General features: G+C 37.9%; 1 protein-coding gene across 1 annotated transcript in view; it reads left to right on the forward strand.

Annotated features, from left to right (window-relative positions):
- The window catches only part of BEND2 (BEN domain containing 2), a 118,875-nt gene extending 101,831 nt beyond the window's left edge, over window positions 1-17,044 (forward strand). Inside the window, exons 11-15 of the mRNA XM_060002081.1 lie at window positions 4,116-4,316; window positions 5,812-5,927; window positions 7,658-7,868; window positions 11,573-11,776; window positions 16,848-17,044. Of these exons, the coding sequence (XP_059858064.1) occupies window positions 4,116-4,316; window positions 5,812-5,927; window positions 7,658-7,868; window positions 11,573-11,776; window positions 16,848-17,044 (929 nt within the window). The remainder of the gene's footprint in view (window positions 1-4,115; window positions 4,317-5,811; window positions 5,928-7,657; window positions 7,869-11,572; window positions 11,777-16,847) is intronic.
- The last annotated feature ends 1,270 nt before the right edge of the window (window positions 17,045-18,314 follow it).

An 18,314-nucleotide genomic window follows, 5' to 3' on the forward strand; every position in this document is an offset into this window, starting at 1 on the left:
TGTTCCTTCCATTGTTCTTTCTCCTTCTTAATGCTCCAGAATTCTGTTATAGGTTTTCTGCTAGAAGGTCTTCTTGTAGCTATTTTCTAAGTATAAGTCAGTTAGTGACAAATACCTTTGGTTTTCCTTTGTCTGTCAGTATCTATTTTTGCTTCATTACGGGAGGATAGTTTCATCAGCTATAGGTATGAGGGTGGGAGTCATTTCTCACAGCATTTGAAAAACGTTTTCCTTCCAGAAATATTGGCGGAAGCAGTAAGCAGCCTGGAAGATAACACTCAGATGAAATACCCAACTTTGTTGGAAGGTGAGAGTGGTAAGATACTTCATATTTCTTCATCCCTCCCAATTTTGGTGAGTTTGTAATGATACATATTACAAGTAGCACGATTTAATCTAGGTTTATGAACACCCTTAATATGAGCTAGTGGTAGCTTTTCCTGATTAAAAATGAAAAGGTTTACTTTAAGAAGATTTTAGCTGGGCATGCAGTTGTAAAAAATAATGCAGAGAGATCGTGTGTCTACTTTACCCGGTTTCCCCCAAAGATAACACCTTGCAAAAGTATAGTACAATATCGCAACCAGGATATGGACATTGAAAAAAATCCGCAGATTTCTATTGAGATGTTTTCAGTTTTCTTTGCATATGTGTGTGTTTATGTTTGTGTGTGTGTGTGTATGTGTATTCAGTTTTACATAATTTCATGACATCCTCCATCACAGTGAAGATTCAGAACATTTCCATCACCACAAGGATTCTCCCTTTTGCCCTTTAAACCCACACCCACCTTTGTCCTCTCATGCTCCTACCGCTACCATGCCTGTCCCTGCCCTCAGCAACTACTAATCTGTTTTCCTTCGTTATAATTTTGTCATTTCAAGAGTTTTACATAGACTCACATAGTATGTAACCTTTTGGGATTGCCTTTTTTCACTCACCGTAATGCCCTGGAGGCTCATCTAGGTTGCTGTGTATATCAGTCCTGTTTTATTTTTGAGTACTACTGCACGGTATGAGTGTACCCTGGCTTCTCTGTCTGTTCACCAGTTGAAGGATGGCTGGGTTGTTTCTCGTTTTCGGCTGTTTGGAGTAAAGCTACTATACTATGCATGCCCATGGATAGGTTTCTGTATGAACATCAGTTTTCATTTCTCTGGGCTGACACCCAAGAGCACGGTAGCTGGGTCCTATGGTAATAGTAAGTTGAGTTTTGTAAAATCCTGGCAAACTGTTTTCCAGTGCAGCTGTACCATTTTACATTCCCACCAGCAGTGTATGAATGATCTAGTTTCTTTGCATGTGTATTTCTGCTCTTTCTTTTTATTATTCTTATGATTAAAAAAGTTCTTTTGGCCGCACCACGCAGCATGTAGGGTGTTAGTTCCCTGACCAGGGATGAAATCCGTGCCCCTGCAGTGGAAGCGCTGAGTCTTAACCACTGGACCTCCAAGGAAGTCCCTGTGGATTTTGTTCTTTCTTCCTTCCTCATGCTCCAAGCTTCCTTCCTTCATTATATCCTTTTGGTCAGATGAGTTTCCTTTAGCCAGTTTTTAAGGGTAAGTCAGTCAGTAACAGTTTGTGTTTAGTTTTCCTTTGTCTGCGGATGTGTTTATTTTTCCTTCATTCCTGAAGGATAGTTTTGCCTGAAATAAAAATTACTGTTGAGATTTCTTGTCTTTCAGCACTTGAAAATGTTTTACTTACCAAAATGTTGTTCAAACAGAATCCGGCACAGCAAAGGGTTGTGAGACAATGAATTATCCAACGGTAAAGGAAAATGACAGAGACGAAGGTACTGATTCAGAAAATTCCTTCCACACTGGTGGTTTAGGTGAGTTTGAAATGATCCCTATTATGATACACTCTAACCTAGATCCATCAGCATTCTTAGTATTAATTCTTAGTGACTGCGTTTTCAACATTAAACTTTTCATTTTGAGATATTTCAGAATCACATGTAGTTGCAAGAAAAAATAGATCCTGTGTACCCTTTACCCAATACTTCCCAATAGTAGTATTCTGCAAAAAGATGGTAAAATATCACAACTAGGATTTTGACATTGATATGATCCACAGATCTATTCAGATGACCCCAGCTTTACTTGTATTCATTTGTGTGTGTGTCTGTGTGTGTGCATGTAGTTCTCCGCACTTTTATGACGTGTTTAGGTTCAGGTATTCACCACTACAGTCATGATACAGAACTGTTCTATCACTTCCAGGAACCCTCTTTTGGCTTTTTATAACCACACCCACCTGCTTCTTGTCATTCCTTCCCTGCCTTCATCTTTAAGCCATCCAAATACGAAAGTGTGTTTATGTGTATTCAGTTTTATATAATTTCGTGACATCCTACATCACAGTGAAGATTCAGAACAGAGAAGTCCCAATGCAAGTTTGTTTACAAGAACTGGCGGTGGGATTGGGCTGTGGACTGTGGTTTGCTTATCACATCCTAGAGGAGACCCTTTTCGTTTAAATAATTTTAATTCCGAAAGTAGAAGAAACTTCAAAAATTGTGCTCTTTGTGTTAAATGGCCACTGTGCTTTGCTGTTGTTAGAAGTATCATTTGGCGAAAACTTTCTGGAGGGTAAGTAGTTTAAAAATCCATAGTAGTATTTATTGTAGTTGATTCAGTAATCCCACTTCTATCCGAAGGTATAATAAAAAAGATTTGTATTAAAATTGTGGTACAAAAATTGTTTTTTATAGACATGAAGAATTGGAAACAGCCAGATAAGCAACCATAGGGAATTAGTTAAATGACTCCTGGTATACCACAGCATGTGAGGCAGTAAGCATGATGGTTAAAAGCATTGGCTACTGAGTCAGACTGCCTGTGTTTAAATGCTGGTTCTGTGTTTTACTAACCATGTGACGTTCAGTCACTTGTCTCACCTAAATATTAGTTTCTTCATCTGTGATGTGGCAAATATATAGTACCTACTTTATGGAATTGTGAGGATCAAATGGGATAATTCATTTAAAGCTCTTAACACAATGCCCAGAACGTAAGTGCAACATAAATGTCACCTGTCAGGAAAATCATGATTATAGGGATGCAGATTTGGAAAAAGAAAATGGAGAAATGTGCAAAATATAATGATAACTGAAAAAGCAGGATTCAAACTATATACAAGGTTTGGTTTCAATTTTGTGTTTTAAAAAAAGATATAGAAGATAGAATAGAAAACATTAGAAGAAGATTAATGGTTCAAGGCATTTGGCATATAAACAGATAGACTTAGCTTTTAAAACTGGCTGTATAACTACCAGTGTGATCTTGTTCAAATAACTTACCTTCTCTGGGCCTCAGTTTCCTCATCTGATAAGTGAGAATAAGTTGTTAGGATAATGAAACTGAGCTTATAGATTTAAAATATTTAGCACAGTGCTTGACATATAGTAGATACTCTATAAATGCTAAATATTGAAAATTTTTAAAAATTATATACACCCATATTTTCTAAATTGTGTTCAGGGAACATACACTCACTCAGTAATAGAGCTCTGAATGTACATATATATATATATATATATATATATATATATATATATATATATATAAAATATTTATTTATTTATTTGGTTGTGCCGGGTCTTAGTTGAGGTAGGCAGGCTCCTTAGTTGCTGCTCGCGGGCTCCTTAGTTGCGGCACGCGGGCTACTTAGTTGTGGCATGTGAACTCTTAGTTGTGGCATGCATGTGGGATATAATTCCCTGACCAGGGATCGAACCCAGGCCCCCTGCACTGCGACACCAGGGAAGTCCCCCCTGAGTGTACTTTTAGAATGTACAAGGGAGCAATGAGATCTCAGAGCAACATGGTTACATATGCACTTCTGGCCTCAGAATTAAATTTATTCAAGACAATGAACCGATTAGTTCAAGTACAGCAAATTCAAGACTAGCAAAGGTGAAAAAATGCTAACAGTTGTGCAGATGGCATCAAAGAGACTCATTTAAGGAAAAGAAGAGATAAGTATAGAAAAAAATTCACCCAAGTAGAAATTTGTGAATTAGAAATCAATTAGTTTAATTTTCTTGGGCACTTTCATGGTAGCCTTGCATGAAAAAACAAGGATTTTAATTTTTCCCTGTATTTTTAAAGGATATCTTGGTGATCCAAGAAGAAATGTCAGGATGCTTGATATTCATTTGATGACTGCACAGAAGGAGGCCACACCTAAGCACGCAGCCCGCTACTTGGTTCGTATTTTGTTCTCCAAGGAAATCATGATTTCCAGCTCTGTAGTTGTCAATTCCCAAGGCCGCCAACCCCTGGATCCAAACAAAATGGCTGCAATAAGAGGTATGTAGGGACTTCCCTGGTGGTCCAGTGGTTAAGACTCTGCACTTCCACTGCAAGGGATTCCCAGTTGGGGACCTAAGATCCCATATGCCGCATGGAGTGGCCAAAAGAAAAAAAAAAAGTATATAAAATCATTATGAAATCTTTTCATTTGGTTATCTGATGAGTGTCATTGGTAGTTGAAGAAATAATGATGGGGTTTTCCCTGGTGGCGTAGTGGTTGAGAATCCGCCTGCCAATGCAGGGGACATGGGTTTCATCCCCGGTCCGGGAAGATCCCACATGCCGCAACTACTGAAGCCCGTGCACCTAGAGCCCGTGCTCCACAATGAGGGAAGCCACCACAGTGAGAAGCCTGCACACTGCAATGAAGAACAGCCCCCGGTCACCGCAACTGGAGAAAGCCCATGCACAGCAACGAAGACCTAACACAGCCAAAAATAAATAAATAAATTAATTAATTAATTTTAAAAAAAAGAAATAATGATGAAGTCTGTTTGAATCTTAGAACCGTTCATTTTTTCACCTAAACCAGACTTTACAATTTAGTAGTATGTAATGGGTAACAACTTCTATAGAACAAAACTTGTCCATAGACTGATGAAATAAGATAAACTTTATTGGTTATAGTTGCTTATGGTTAGTACTAGGTCAGTTCTTCAGTGCTGAGACTTGGTACTAAAAAATAAAGAAAAAGCCAAAAAAAGTGGGAAAATAAAGCACATTTCACTGCTAGTAACTGGCAACACAGAAATAGCATCTCATAATTAATCCATTCTAGCCTCTGCCTTCTTGTCTTCCAGAAATGTGTATGGAGGTCCTAAAAGTCATAGGCACTAAGGATACAACAATGAATAAGTAGTTCTGCCCGCAAGGAATTCACAGTCTAGAAAGGGACACATTGAGGAAAACAGATAAATTCCAATCCAGTGTGGTAATGTGGAAGCTCAGAGAGCAGAGCACCTACTTTGAGGGCATTAGGGAAGGCTTACTAAGGACAAGACATTTGAGCTAGATTTGGAAGGATTCCTTAGCTACGTAAAGAAAATAGGAAGAGTATTCTAGGCAGAGGAAATAGCTTGTGGGGAAGATAGACATGTTTTGTGCACAAATAACTGGACCATGGTGTAATAATGTTTGCAATAACACTATTTTCTCCTCACAGGTTTCCTTCTATTTTTAGATCTAATTTATCCATAGGGTTATTAAAGGGCATTAGCACCTGAAATAGTTGACTTTTTATTATACATTTTTTTCTAAATCACCAAAACCTCATTATGGGCTTCCTAGGTCAGTGTTTTAGGGAATTGCACATTAGAAGAAATGAGATATTCAGCTAAGCATCCTCTTTGAGTAGAATTTCTAAACTCTTAGAAACAGAGAAAAGGATGACAATTAAAAATAGAAAATTTCAGTATTTTAAATAAAAAAATTTTTCTCAGTATCTTTGTTAATTTTTTCCCTAATTTTTATGAATACTTTCCGCTATTTGCAGAACATCTGGCAGCAATTTTTCCCAACCATGATTTACGTGAATGTGGAAAAGACTGGCAAGCCTGTATTTCCGATATCAATTCTCTGATCTGCCATTTATGTTCCAAAAGAACACCCGTAAGTTATTTTTCATTTAAATATGGTCACTGCTGTATAAGTGCATACTGTATACAACTCCAGAACTGATGGCATGATGTACAGGATCTTCAGTCCATGTGCTCAAAAGCTTGTTTATTTAATTTAGGGGTAGGGTGTGTTCTCTCAAAAGCATACTGCCTATTTATTTCACTCTTTGACATTTTGTGCCCCCCAAAAATATCCTAAAGATAAAATAAATCAAATATAGTATCATAATTAGTATATTTGAAGCCAAGGGCTATACTAGAAAAAATTTCAACTACAAAGATATTTGGCAAATCTTCTTCAGGATCTCACTGAGTAACACATAAAAGAGCAGACTGTGGTGCTACTTAGCTGTTGTAATAGTAGTTAAGGATGGCACAGGAGAAAAGGAAGGTACTTCATTATTCGTTCACTTTCAGTGATGGCAGAAACTGGTGAAAATAATGCATGTCATGAGGTTAAGTTTTCACAGATATTTTATAATCTGTATAGTTACATGGTATGTGGGAATCTGACTTCTCTCTCACCCATCCTATCTTCAGAGTGCATTAGAGTTTTGGGTTTTTTTAAACACAAATGGGTCAGTAGGGAAGAGAGTCACGTCTATTGCCTTCTCCTGATGAAGCATTTAACATAATGACAATTCCTAATTTCCACCCACCTCTCTAAAGCCCCCATTTTATTCTCACCATATCTAGTCACTCCTGTGTCTCTAGAGTAAGTTTCTGGAAACTATTTGCCAAGAATATTTGTAGCTGAGCTGATGTTTTCCTGGTGAACGGCTTGATTTCAGTGATAGCTCAAGCACCATCTGTATGAAACCAAATTTGCTTATTTTTCACATTCCCTTTTATATCCTACAAAAATTGCACCTTAAACATTTGAATGTAAAATCATGATACTGCTGGGAAATGGTAATTTGCATATTGCTTAGGCATCAGAAGAGAAGTGGCATCTGCCAAGTGCCTGCTGTGTCCTTGATTAGGAGAGGGATATGTCCTCACTACTCAAAGTTGGTCCGCGGACCAGCGGCAGCAGCACTGGAAAGCTCGTGAGAAATGCAGAGACTTGAGTTCCACACCAGACTCACTGAGGCAGAATTTGCATTTTAGCCAGACCCCGCAGGTGATTTTTGTGCACATTGAAGTTTGAGAAGCCCCAGCCTAGGGCAGTGGTTGTCAACTCTAGGTATATATTAGAAATGTGTGAGACACTTTTTTAAAAAAGTTTTTAATGCTTGAGCTCTCCCACTCCCTCTACCAGATTCTGGTTGAATTTGCCGTGAGTGGGGCCCCAGCACAGCTTTAAAAAAACACAAGATCCCTAGGGTAATTCAAATGTTCAAATGTGCAGCCAGATTTGAGGACCACTGGGGAAAGAGAAAACAAAAACACTAAAAAAAAAAACACTCCAAAAGTTGTCATCTTTGAGAAACTCATGCATTCATTTATTTATGACATGGTTATTAAGCACTTATTTTGTCCCAACAATTATTCAGTTCGTTAGACAGCTACTAAGTCCCCCAAGAAGCAGTGAGTCATGGCAGCTGGAGGAAGAATCCACCTACACATCTTTTATCACACCAAACAGTATTCGTGGGCTTCAGCCCACCGTATTAGAAATAGTTGCTTCCCCACCAACCTGGGGGGCCGTGGTAGATGATGGAGCATGTCCCTATTTTCCCACTATGGGACTTTGTTTATAGATACAATTTTGTGTTTCAGCAGAAAACTGTTAACAATATAGAGCCTACCAACCCGGATACAGATTCGAATGATAAAAGGGATGGTGATGACAGTGAAAGTAGTTCCCTGTTATCTCAGCAAGCAGCTGGCTCAGAAACAAGAGAAAATGGGAATTCTCAGCAGAACAGCAGTCCTGAAGGAATTAAAGAACCTTCCACTGATAATTCAACAGTATCTTATGAAACACTGGGTGAGTTTTAAAATAAGTTCTCTTAATGATAAATGTTGAATCTGGATGATGGATTTGTGGGGCTTATACTATTCTCTCTACTTCTATGTACATTTGAAATTTTTCAAAAGAAATCTAAACAACTTAATCTTTTATATTAATGAATTAATGAAATATAGATACCTAGTTCTGAGACTGATGGTTTTTTAACTATAAACTAAATCTATTATTTTTCCAAAGCCGACTCCTTTGACTCTCAGGTTAGTAACCTTTCTCCGCAGGTAGAAGAGAAGGAGCTACAGCTGGATGGGCCAGAAGCAATTCAGGGGTCTTGTTCTCTGTGTGCCAGGCACATTGCAGATACTTCATAAAGAGTTTGTGCATGAACTAATGAATCCCATTCCTCAGAATATTGTGCCCTCACTGCTAGCTATCTGCTGCAGGCATATCCTGCTTCATTAGTGTCAAGTGACAGTGGGTTCCGTAGGTGACTGTGCCATCTGCCACTCACACTTCCCAATGCCTTTCCCTAGGATGCTAGAATTTAGTGGCACCTGAGGTAGCAAAACTATTTTCTGTCTCTCCCTTGCCCCCATATCAACCCTAAGTAGAATATTATCTGTGAACCTGATCAAGTAAAATTATTTAAATAATGTATCTTTATAGTATATTTTTTCCATTATAATCAGGTTATATGCCATAGAAACAGACTCTGTTCGGGCTTTCCTGGTGGCGCAGTGGTTGAGAGTCCGCCTGCCAATGCAGGGGACACGGGTTCGTGCCCCGGTCCGGGAAGATCCCACATGCCGCGGAGCGGCTGGGCCCGTGAGCCATGGCCGCTGAGTCTGCACGTCCGGAGCCTGTGCTCCGCAACAGGAGAGGCCACAACAGTGAGAGGCCCGCGTACTGCAAAAAAAAAAAAAAAAAAAGAAACAGACTCTGTTCAAATTAAACCACCACAACAAAAATCACTGGATGATCCTAGATTAAAAGAAGCAAAGAACAAACAGCCACAGGCAGGAGCCAGAGCAGCCCTGAGACCGTGGCATCTGGGGTCCATTGAAGTCTCTGAGGCTCTGTGTCTGTAGCTTCCATGATTTTTAGGTTATAGTTTTCTCTTGTCACTGTTCTGATTCCCAGGAGAAGGAATCCAGTTTGGGGAGCTTGGGTCACAGGTCTCTGACCCTGACTCAGCTAGAATCAGGGGACAGGGCAACTTAGCAAATTGTGAGCCAGGCAGCCCCCACAATTTGTGTGTAGTCTATTATGCCATTTTATTGAAAAACTGGAAAATATTTAGGAGGGAAGAAGAGTTTCCACAATCAAGATACCTTAAAAAACTATTGTGGGGACTTCCCTGGTGGTCCAGTGGGTACGACTCTGTGCTCCCAATGCAGGGGGCTCGGGTTCAATCCCTGGTTGGGGAGAGTTTGCATGCTGCAATGAAGATTTCACGTGCTGCAACTAAGACCCGGCACAACATAAATAAATAAATATTTTAAAAAACCCCAACACCTCAGTGGGGTAAAAAAACCTATTGTGGACATTTTAATTTTCTTCCAGTTTTTTTTCTTATGAACCTTTTAAAGAATTATGGTCTCCATATAATTACTCTTCTTTTTAACATGTTTTTCCTTAAGAATCTCCAATCTTCACAATCATTGCATTTAACAGGCATATAACATTCCACTGAGTAAGTAAAACGTAATTTATTTAACTACCTCCCTCTTTTTGTTATTGTTGTTATGTTGGTTTTTTTGTTGTTTTTGTTTTTCATTTGTTTGAGGATTTTTTTGGAGAGGATTATCAATCATGCAAATCATGCCGTGAAAAAAAGAATTGTACGTATTTTGGATTCTTTTTTTTTTTTAACATCTTTATTGGGGTATAATTGCTTTACAATGGTGTGTTAGTTTCTGCTTTACAACAAAGTGAATCAGTTATACATACACATATGTTCCCATATCTCCTCCCTCTTGCATCTCCCTCCCTCCCACCCTCCCTATCCCACCCCTCCAGGCGGTCACAAAGCACCGAGCTGATCTCCCTGTGCTATGCGGCTGCTTCCCACTAGGTATCTATTTTACGTTTGGTAGTGTATGTATGTCCATGCCACTCTCTCACTTTGTCACAGCTTACCCTTCCCCCTCCCCATATCCTCAAGTCCATTCTCTAGTAGGTCTGTGTCTTTATTCCCGTCTTACCCCAAGGTTCTTCATGACATTTTTTTCCTTAAATTCCATACATATGTGTTAGCATACGGTATTTGTCTTTCTCTTCCTGACTTACTTCACTCTGTATGACAGACTCTAGGTCTATCCACCTCATTACAAATAGCTCAATTTCGTTTCTTTTTATGGCTGAGTAATATTCCATTGTATATATGTGCCACATCTTCTTTATCCATTCATCCGATGATGGACACTTAGGTTGTTTCCATCTCCGGGCTATTATAAATAGAGCTGCAATGAACATTTTGGTACATGACTCTTTGTGAATTATGGTTTTCTCAGGGTATATGCCCAGTAGTGGGATTGCTGGGTCATATGGTAGTTCTATTTGTAGCTTTTTAAGGAACCTCCATACTGTTCTCCATAGTGGCTGTATCAATTTACATTCCCACCAGCAGTGCAAGACGGTTCCCTTTTCTCCACACCCTCTCCAGCATTTATTGTTTCTAGATTTTTTGTTGATGGCCATTCTGACTGGTGTGAGATGATATCTCATTGTAGTTTTGATTTGCATTTCTCTAATGATTAATGATGTTGAGCATTCTTTCCTGTGTTTGTTGGCAGTCTGTATATCTTCTTTGGAGAAATTCGACTTACCAGGTTAAAGAGTATTTACCTTTTTTTCTGACTCTTGATAAATACTGCTAGATGAATCTTATAGATGTTAAGTCTTTGGACCCACTGAGTGAATTTTTAAAATAATTTAATCTCTCTTGCTAAATGTTGGATCTGGGTGATTCAACAATTTATACTCTTGCGCATTAAATGATGGATGTTCCAAGATGAAAAATATGTTTATTAACTTGTAAGAATCATATCATATTTGTCTAATATATTTTCTTACATAAGTCTTTGTTATATGTACAATATAATATTTTTTAAGTATGGTTAATTTGAATCACTATGGACTGAAGAGAGATGGTGATGATTAGGCTGTAGAGTTGAGAAATAAAAACAGGCTTAAAATTTATTTTTCAGTTCAAGTAAGTTATCTAAAATATGATATTTTAAGATGAGTTTGTTGATTTTTAAATGATGAGTTTAATACCAAATAAAAAACCTACATTTTAAAAACTATAAATATTTTAGTAAGAATCATGGTTTTTAATTTTGAAAAAGCCTTTTCTATAAGTAGGAAAACAATTCATTAAAACTACTTAGAGTTTTTGATACAATAAAAATTAATTTTAAGAAAGCTACTTAGAATTTGTTACCAAATGTAATGTTAAAACTGATTGTATCCTAAAAGGTAGCAGAATACTGAATTGTCCTCTTGAACAATCAGAGCATGTGTAATTACATCAGAAGTGATTCCTGTCTCATTTCTCATGCTGTCTCGTGATACACTAAAAACTTAAAGCTTTAATTTTTTTAACCTCTCAAATTCTTGAGCCTAAAAATTCAGAAAAGTCAACTTTTCTGTTACAGCCTTTTAAAAACTTGAACCTAACATTTGCCATGAAAATTGACATCTTCTTTCTCTTTTGCTTCTAGAATATCTTGGAAATCCGTGTAGAAATATACAGATGCCAAAATCAGTTCTGAATATAGCAAAAGAAAAGTCTCTCCCAGAGCTGTCAGCCAGATACCTTATTTGCAACCTGTTCACAGAGGAAGTCCTGATAAAAAGTAATGTCTATGGCAGTCTGGGGCGTGGCACGTGCGCCCTTAACGCCAATAAGATTAACGCTCTCCGAGGTGTGTTACATGTTGAGTATGTGAGAATAAATGGAAGCAAAGTGTGTTAGAGAAGGACAGAAAGAAAACTTCATTCAGTTTATGTGTATTTTGAAGAGAGGGAGATCTTTTACTAATTCCGTCATTTGGGTATAACAGCAGCAGGTTCATGAATGTGTTTCTTTTCGCATTTGGGTTCTCAGAGCTAATTGCTCTGTCTTGAGCAGCTTTATTAGAACAGGAAAGGCATTATTGACTGTGGCTTTTGGTATGAATTGCCAGATGTATGGAAACTCAAACACCTTCGTTTCAAGGTCGAAGCTGCTGGGCTTTGTCAATTTGCAGAAGTGTCAACAATAGCACAGCAGGTTTAATTTGCTAGTTTTTCCTTGTGCACACGAGCATAGTGTAGTCTTTATTTACGACGTAAATAGATGAAATAATAAAGCTTCCAGAAGCAATTCTGTGAAATTTTAAATTTAGACCAAGCAGGAAGCAGAATATTCCTTACTTGTGTCACTGGTACCCAGTAAAGATATAGTTCTGAGCCCCGGCCCAATCTCAGTTGGCAGGTTCCTCCCTTCATATCACACGTTTCACATCCATCAGATTTGAAGAACACTTGTGTTTCACACTAAACTAAAGAAATCTGGCTCATAGCACCTTTCATAAGCATTTGCTATCATCTAATCCAAATGGTTTCCATTTTTTTTTTACCTGCAACCCATAGTAAGAAATATATTTTACATTGTGACTGAGTATGTGTGTGATTTTTAAAAAACTGAAGCAAAAATTTCACAAACAGTTCTTACTCTTCCTATGAGAATTACATTCCAATGTTTTCTATTACTTTTTTTTAAGTGCTGCTATCACTAATTTCATGACCTAGTAATTGGTCATAATTTGCAACTTGAACATCACTGAACTAACCCACCATGCAAAAAACCACAACTCAATTCCTCTTACCTTATAGTAAGAAAAGAACACAGAGTTTGTAACCAGTTTAGAAATGAAGGTGTTTATAGAAGAAATAATGTCTTTCTAATTTAAAAAAAATTTTTTAAATGAGAGGTAGAAGGTGACTTTTAGAGTTCTTTAATGTCTGGAATAGATTAGTTCCTTAAAAGTGGACTAAAAATATTATTCTGTGTATTTTGTTTTGTTTTATCCCTTAATGAATTATATTACAAATCAAGAAGATGTCTTTTGTAGTGAAAAATATTCAGCATGAGTTTGACATACTATCCACTTAGGGCATATTTTAACAAATTTCCCATAAGACTCAAAGTTCTACTCCTTTGTAGAAGGGCAGCCATGTAAGTCATTTCAGCAGAGAGAATACAGTAGAATCATCATTGTCCTGGGGGGCAGAGCCAGGCCCAGGGAGGAGAAGCTGACAAGAAAGCATATTTTACTTTAATATGAGGACACGATGAATTTGGAGAATGAAAAGGCTCAGAGTAACTGCTGAATGACCAGAGATGTGAGGAGATTCCTGCACTAGTAAGAGAACTAGGCTTTATGGGCTCTAACATAACATCTTTAGAAGTATTGGTTCAGTATCAACTATTTAAAACATACAGAAATATATAGAAAATAACATAGTAATAAATTAACATCTGTCTACCCAGTATAGATATATTTTGCTTTTTGTGCTCTAGGTTTTTTAAAATAATAAATCATTACTGATAACATTAAAACTCCATCCCATCATCTGTTTCCCCTGTCTTTCTCCCCAAAAGTAATCACAGTCTTGGAGGTGGATATATCATTCCCATGCATATTTTATACTTTTGCTACCTCTGTTGATATGTAATATTGTTTTGTAGTTGTTTTAATGTACATAAATGGGAATATATAGTACATATCCTTTTTAAATTTTTTTATCACCCAACGTTATGCTTTTGAGATCTAACTCATGTATTTTAACTGCTGATTGCTGATCGGTATCAGCAGTTGGTAAACCAGATTATGCTTCTATTCTCATATCACTTCTTATCCTAAGATTTTATTATTTTGGGGGAACTCTTCTGGAAATTAATAGGCAAAGGGAAATATGTCCAGTAGCCAAAGGTATTGATTTCACCTAAGAAACTGTTACGTGATGCTCTCTGAGAGTTCAGTTATCACTTAAGGTCTCTTTAAAGAATGGTCCATATGGAGAAAGTTAGAAGGCTGCAGATTTGCAATCAGCAAACAACCCTTACTCCTGCCCCGTCCCGTCCATTTCTGAGCATAACAGAACTGTAAAGTCTTAGCAATAGGGAGTACATTAGGTCCTCTAATACAGCTTCTCACCCAGAGCAGGAGTTCCCATCTCAGCTTTGGCATATAGTTGCCTCCCCTTGGTTTGAACACTTCTGTTGATGGCAGTCCACTACATTTTAAAAGGGTTCTAATTCATGAGAAAGTTCTTCTTCCAAGTGACTCAAAATTTACCTCCCTGCGAGTAATGCACATTTGTCCTACTTATTCCTTCTAGAGCTAAATTGGGTGGATCTAATCACTTTTCACATGATAGGCCTTCAAGTATTTAAAGACAGCTATCACTTCCTGCTGTATGCATTAGGAGAGAATAGATATACCCTCTCCTCCCACTTTCAAGTTCAGAACCAAGTGAGTGACAGCCACTAGAATCTGGCAGGTGGAGATTAAAATATCAGCTTTATTTTTGAATCATACATGCCCAGTTCTTCTAAACGTTCCCATTTAGAGATCCCTCTACATGGAAGTGTGAGGATTAGAGACTAAGTGTTTGAGGATTGGAGAATAAGTGTTTGAGGATTGGAGAATAAGTGTTATTCCTAGCTTTTCCCCACAAAGTCTTAAACTTTTACAGTTAAATATCTCCATTTTGTTCAGTAATTCCTCATATAAATATTGTCCTAATCTTTCATGATCTCGTTCAGTGACTAACTTCATATGTGCTCAAGCTAACCCAGAATGCAATAGTACTATTACCTACAAGGCTGTCAGTGCAGCCTAAATGGCACTTGCCATTTAAAAATGTATGGTTATCTAAACCCCTAGATCTGTTTTTCTATATACTGACATTTATCCAATACTTTTTATTTTATTTTATTAACTTTTTTTAAATGAAAGATTCTTTAAAGTCTATAGTGCTTTACTATCCAGTACTTCTATTGTTAGTATTTAGGCTGTTCCTGTTTATACTGTTAGTATTTTCTTAATGTAAATGTAGGATTTTATATTTATTCCTCCTGCATTTTATCCTGTTAGTGTAGAGCAGCATTCCCCAAACTATGTTTCTTAAAGACAGCTGAATATTAATAGGTTCTTCCTGAATAAAGTGCTTTTTAGTCAAATGGCTAGGAAAGATCTTGATCTGGCACCCCAAGGGCCTCAGTCCATAGATCTGCTTCATTTGACTCTGTTTTAAAACATGTTTTGAATGCCTTTAGCTGTCCAGCCTGCCTAGATCTCCATGGTCTTGACCCTCTGTTGCCTTATGTGTTGCCACCTCCCTTATTTATGTGCCTCACCAAATCTGCATCTGTCACCTTTGATTCAGCACGTCTCTCATTTTTAAAATAATTAATTAATTGATTTTTGGCTGCGTTGGGCCTTCGCTGCCGCACGTGGGCTTTCTCTAGTTGTGGTGAGCAGGGGCTGCTCTCCGTTGTGGTGCACAGGCTTCTCATTGTGGGGGCTTCTCATTACAGTGGCTTCCCTTGTTGCGGAGCTCTGGCTCTAGGCGTGCGAGCTTCAGTAGTTGTGGCGTGTGGGCTCAGTAGCTTTGGCTCGCGGGCTCTAGAGCGCAGGCTCAGTAGTTGTGGCGCATGTGCTTAGTTGCTCCACGCCATGTGGGATCTTCCCAGACCAGGGCTCAAACCCATGTCCCCTGCGTTGGCAGGCAGATTCTTAACCACTGCACCACCAGGGAAGTCCCCAGCGTATCTCTTTACTGTGGGATTTTTCAGTGGAGACTAACTCTGGAGTTAAGCATTTCTTATTTGAACAACCAGAATCTTTCCCCCCCTAAGAAACTTCTTTTATGACTAGTGTTTCAGAGAATACATTTTAGGAAACACTAACCAATTTAGGTTCCTTGTTGCAGTCTATTGAAAGCTTTGCACGTACTTGTCTTCCAGTCTGTTAGTTACCTGTCCCAGCTTTGCTGTCATTGGGAGATGGGGCAAGCCTGTTTTCCATAACTTCTTTTTTGTTAATAAAAATGCACAGCAGGATAGAGCTTGATACTGAATCCAGTGACATATGACTAAAAGCCTCCTTCCAGGCTACCACTGATCTATTAGACCTTTGAGTATGAAAGCTTTTTAACTTTGTCACATGACTTGCTAAAATTTAGATATATGCTCAGTTTATGGCATTGTCCTGATTTCCTAGCCAATTAATCCTATCAAAAAACAAATGACATTAATGTAGCCAACTAATGCTGGCCTGTAGTGATTGCCAGATCCTTTTCTAAGAGCTCAAAGGTACTTAGGAAATTACCTAAGAAAGTATCCAAGAGTAGCTCTGCTCTTCTAGTTAGCACCCTCTTCCCCACCTTTCCCTTTGTCCTCCCACTTTCTCTTGAGTGCTCCTTGAGCTATGTTGCTCTGTTATAGAAGTTTTCATTTAACTGCAAGATCTAAAGACTCTCATTCCTTTTGTCTGAGATAAACCAAGCAGTGCCAAAAAATTTAGCAGTTATAGCTTTTTGCCTCTAAAAGTATGAAAGACACTGCAGCCTCTAGGGTACTAGAACCTTATTAGCATGTCTCTATTTGATATGATGAATAACATACTAGATGCGTGTTTAATAAATTTAAGAATAAGAAAAGTTTATGTTGGGTACTAAAGAGAGCAGACCTTGCTACATAACCAGATCATGGGGTATTTTGGTATTTTTTGTGTGCTTTAAGAATGGTGCTATTTCATATTACTATCCTTTCTGATGAAAAGATTTGTTCAGCTAATTTAATAATAGCTATAGTCCATGTGTTTTAATTAATTAAAGTCTTAATGACCCTTTCACAGACATAGCAATAGTACTAAGGTTGAATAAATTCATTTCTCTGAGAAGTGATTTCTAATTAACTGTTATATTTTTGGACTTTACCACCAGAGTTTCTCCAAGACATCTACCCGACTTGTGATCTATCAGAAACTGGATATGACTGGAAATTCTGTGTGACAGCTATCAATAGTTGTATTTGTAGTCTTAGATATGACCACAAGAAGTCCACATCCAAATCACAGCCGCTTCCAGAAACGACTCCTTCGACAGAGTCAGAGCCAAGAGATACTGGCTTAGCTGACTGAAGTACTTGAATGTCAGTCATCCAACTTTTTTTTTTCACTATTGTACCATCCTTTAAGTTTCTCAAGTTATTAATTCAAAAATTAGCCTGATGTAGTGGCATTGTAGTTCAGCATTCACACCTAAAGAAATAACCTATGTTCTTTGTTTGCCCACAAGGGAGGCACAATTGCATTATGAAGACGTGTAACGTTTCATCTCATGAATAAAGTGATGGGCAATATTGCAGTAAGAACCTCTGAAAAAAGGAATGGTTGTAAACTCCTAAAGATCATTTTTATTGCTGTTTTAATGTAGAATAAGAATAGTACATTTAGCTGTTAATGACAGATGAAATCTGAGTGTCAGTGATACAGATACAGGTAGTGATGTAGAGAGCCACAGTTGGATAGGCAAATCATAATTCCAAGCATAGGAACTTGCAGGTAATAGACACTCAATATGTCAAGTGAATCTGCAGTGCAGAGCTTAGGTTAAGCTACACTGATTCAGAAGGGTGGTATGGTTTACATATAACCAAAACATGCGTGCTGGCTTTCTTTTTTTTTTTTATTAACATCTTTATTGTAGTATACTTGCTTTGCAATTTAGTTTCTGCTTTATAAAAAAGTGAATCAGCTATATGTATACATATATCCCCATATCTCTTCCCTCTTGCGTCTCCCTCCCTGCCACCCTCCCTATCCCACCCCTCTAGGTGGTCACAAAGCACCCAGCTGATCTCCCTGTGCTATGCGGCTGCTTCCCACTAGCTCTCAGTTTTACATTTGGTACTGTATATATGTCCATGCCACCTGGCTTTCTTATACATCCATCAGTAGGGGATTCATAGGATTGACATAATATTGTTTAACATAAGCTTTCCAGAGATGAGACCTATGTTCTTTTGATCTACTTCTGATAAGAACAGAATTCTTTTAATTAACTCCTGATAATATTTTATCACCGAAGTTTGCTAAGAGTCAACATAGAAAATCATATTAGCAGACTTTCTGGTTCCATTGAAGTAATTTAAATTTAAGAATATATCCATCATCAAAAAATCTAGAAACAATAAATGCTGGAGAGGGTGTGGAGAAAAGGGAACACTCTTGCACTGCTGGTGGGAATGTGAATTGGTACAGCCACTATGGAGAACAGTATGGAAGTTCCTTAAAAAACTACAAATAGAACTACCATGTGACCCAGCAATCCCACTACTGGGCATATACCCTGAGAAAACCATAATTCACAAAGAGTCATGTACCAAAATGTTCATTGCAGCTCTATTTA

This window comes from Delphinus delphis, chromosome X (genome assembly GCF_949987515.2).
Source record: "Delphinus delphis chromosome X, mDelDel1.2, whole genome shotgun sequence".
Lineage (NCBI taxonomy): Eukaryota > Metazoa > Chordata > Mammalia > Artiodactyla > Delphinidae > Delphinus > Delphinus delphis.